Genomic DNA, 1,184 nt, shown 5'->3' with positions numbered 1-1,184 from the left:
ATGTAAGAAAGATTTCAAGATATTTTAATTTCTGGAATGAAAAAATTGAAAATCACTTACAGCCGCAAAAATGGATCGGAAAATAGCACACGTCTTGTATCTTCCCTAGTAGGAATCACTGAGGAAAGCTCCCAAGAGGGAGAAGATATAAACTGTCCCTGTCCACTTGCTCACATTGTTGGCTGCTTCAGCATTGTCTTGCCCCATAACTCTGGTCAGAAATAGTACTAAATTGACTCCAACCCCAAAGAAGGCTAGTGTAGCTAGACCTTGATTCACTGAAATTAAAATTCTTATGAGATAACAAAAAACATACGCTTAATTAATGAACCTAAAGTATCAATATGAGAAAATACTATCAAATAAGTAGTAAGAAAATAAATTTATAGTAGACTGGCCAAGTAAGAGAACACCAGCAAACCACCTTCCGGTCCTTGCACGCACGGCAGGTTGACCGTGGTTATCCACAGTTCCATCAAGGGTGTATTCGTCTTTTTCATTTTCCATCTTCTCCCCCTGACACTAAAAATATATGCCGGAGAACATTTGTTAGTCACCACCGCAATACTCCGCAAGTGTCAGTTTATGTAACATGGTTCTAAGTACAAGAGTCAAATTAATGAAATTCTTTATGCCATTTTGGACATGAATAATTTTTTCAAGTTAGTCCTTTATGCAGCCCCTACCATTAGTCCTTTATGGAGATATAAAATTAAACGTTGTATCAATAGTGCATTTCATGCCATTAATCAATCAAGCAGAAGCCCTTGAACACTTAAACGACAAATAGCACAAGTGTAAAACACTCCGCAGTATCAAAAGCCCAAAAAACCCAGCTACTGAGTGTGCATTACTAAAATCTAATGGAGTAATAAAATTGGAAACATGTTAAAAGATAGAAAAGCCATCCACATTTAATTAAAAAAAAAGAAGAGGGGGGTATGAACATGTAATATTAACTGCGGCAACCACTATAAAGAAAAGGAGAAATTTAAATGGCTTCATCCGTAAAGGTCCAAAAATCCCAAAAAACTATGGGTGTGTTTGGTATGATGGAAAATGTTTTCTGGAACTATTTTCCCTTGTTTGGTTGCAATAAAATGTTTGGAAAACATTTTCCACAACAACTCATTTTTTTCAATTTGAGGGAAAATGACTTCCCTCATGGGCCAAGGGAAGTCATT

At 36.3% G+C, this 1,184-nt stretch overlaps 1 protein-coding gene across 2 annotated transcripts; it reads right to left on the bottom strand.

Moving 5' to 3' along the window:
* Positions 1 to 61: 61 nt before the first annotated feature.
* Positions 62 to 1,082, bottom strand: LOC124890483 (protein NRT1/ PTR FAMILY 7.2-like). 2 transcript variants are annotated; one of them, XR_007049191.1, is made up of 2 exons: positions 425 to 1,082; positions 62 to 278 (listed from the first exon to the last, which is right to left on the bottom strand). XR_007049191.1 is itself a non-coding variant. In XM_047402317.1 (2 exons), exons 1-2 carry the CDS (start codon positions 505 to 507, stop codon positions 106 to 108), a joined length of 282 nt encoding a protein of 93 aa, XP_047258273.1. In that variant the 5' UTR covers positions 508 to 549; the 3' UTR covers positions 62 to 105. The 2 variants fall into 2 exon arrangements, 1 of the variants encoding a protein (XP_047258273.1); XM_047402317.1 differs by having other exon boundaries at positions 399 to 549.
* Between the last annotated feature and the right edge of the window lie 102 nt (positions 1,083 to 1,184).

This window comes from Capsicum annuum, unplaced genomic scaffold (assembly GCF_002878395.1).
Source record: "Capsicum annuum cultivar UCD-10X-F1 unplaced genomic scaffold, UCD10Xv1.1 ctg18739, whole genome shotgun sequence".
Classification (NCBI taxonomy): domain Eukaryota; kingdom Viridiplantae; phylum Streptophyta; class Magnoliopsida; order Solanales; family Solanaceae; genus Capsicum; species Capsicum annuum.
Note: the sequence above shows the minus strand (reverse complement) of the source record. Positions and strands in the feature narration are given on the sequence as shown.

Coding starts and splice junctions, on each gene's coding strand:
- LOC124890483 (XM_047402317.1), bottom strand. CDS start 507: ATGGAAAATGAAAAAGACGAATACACCCTTGATGGAACTGTGGATAAC. Junction 279..398: donor TGCTGGTGTTCTCTTACTTG/GCCAGTCTACTA, acceptor TTTTAATTTCAG/TGAATCAAGGTCTAGCTACA.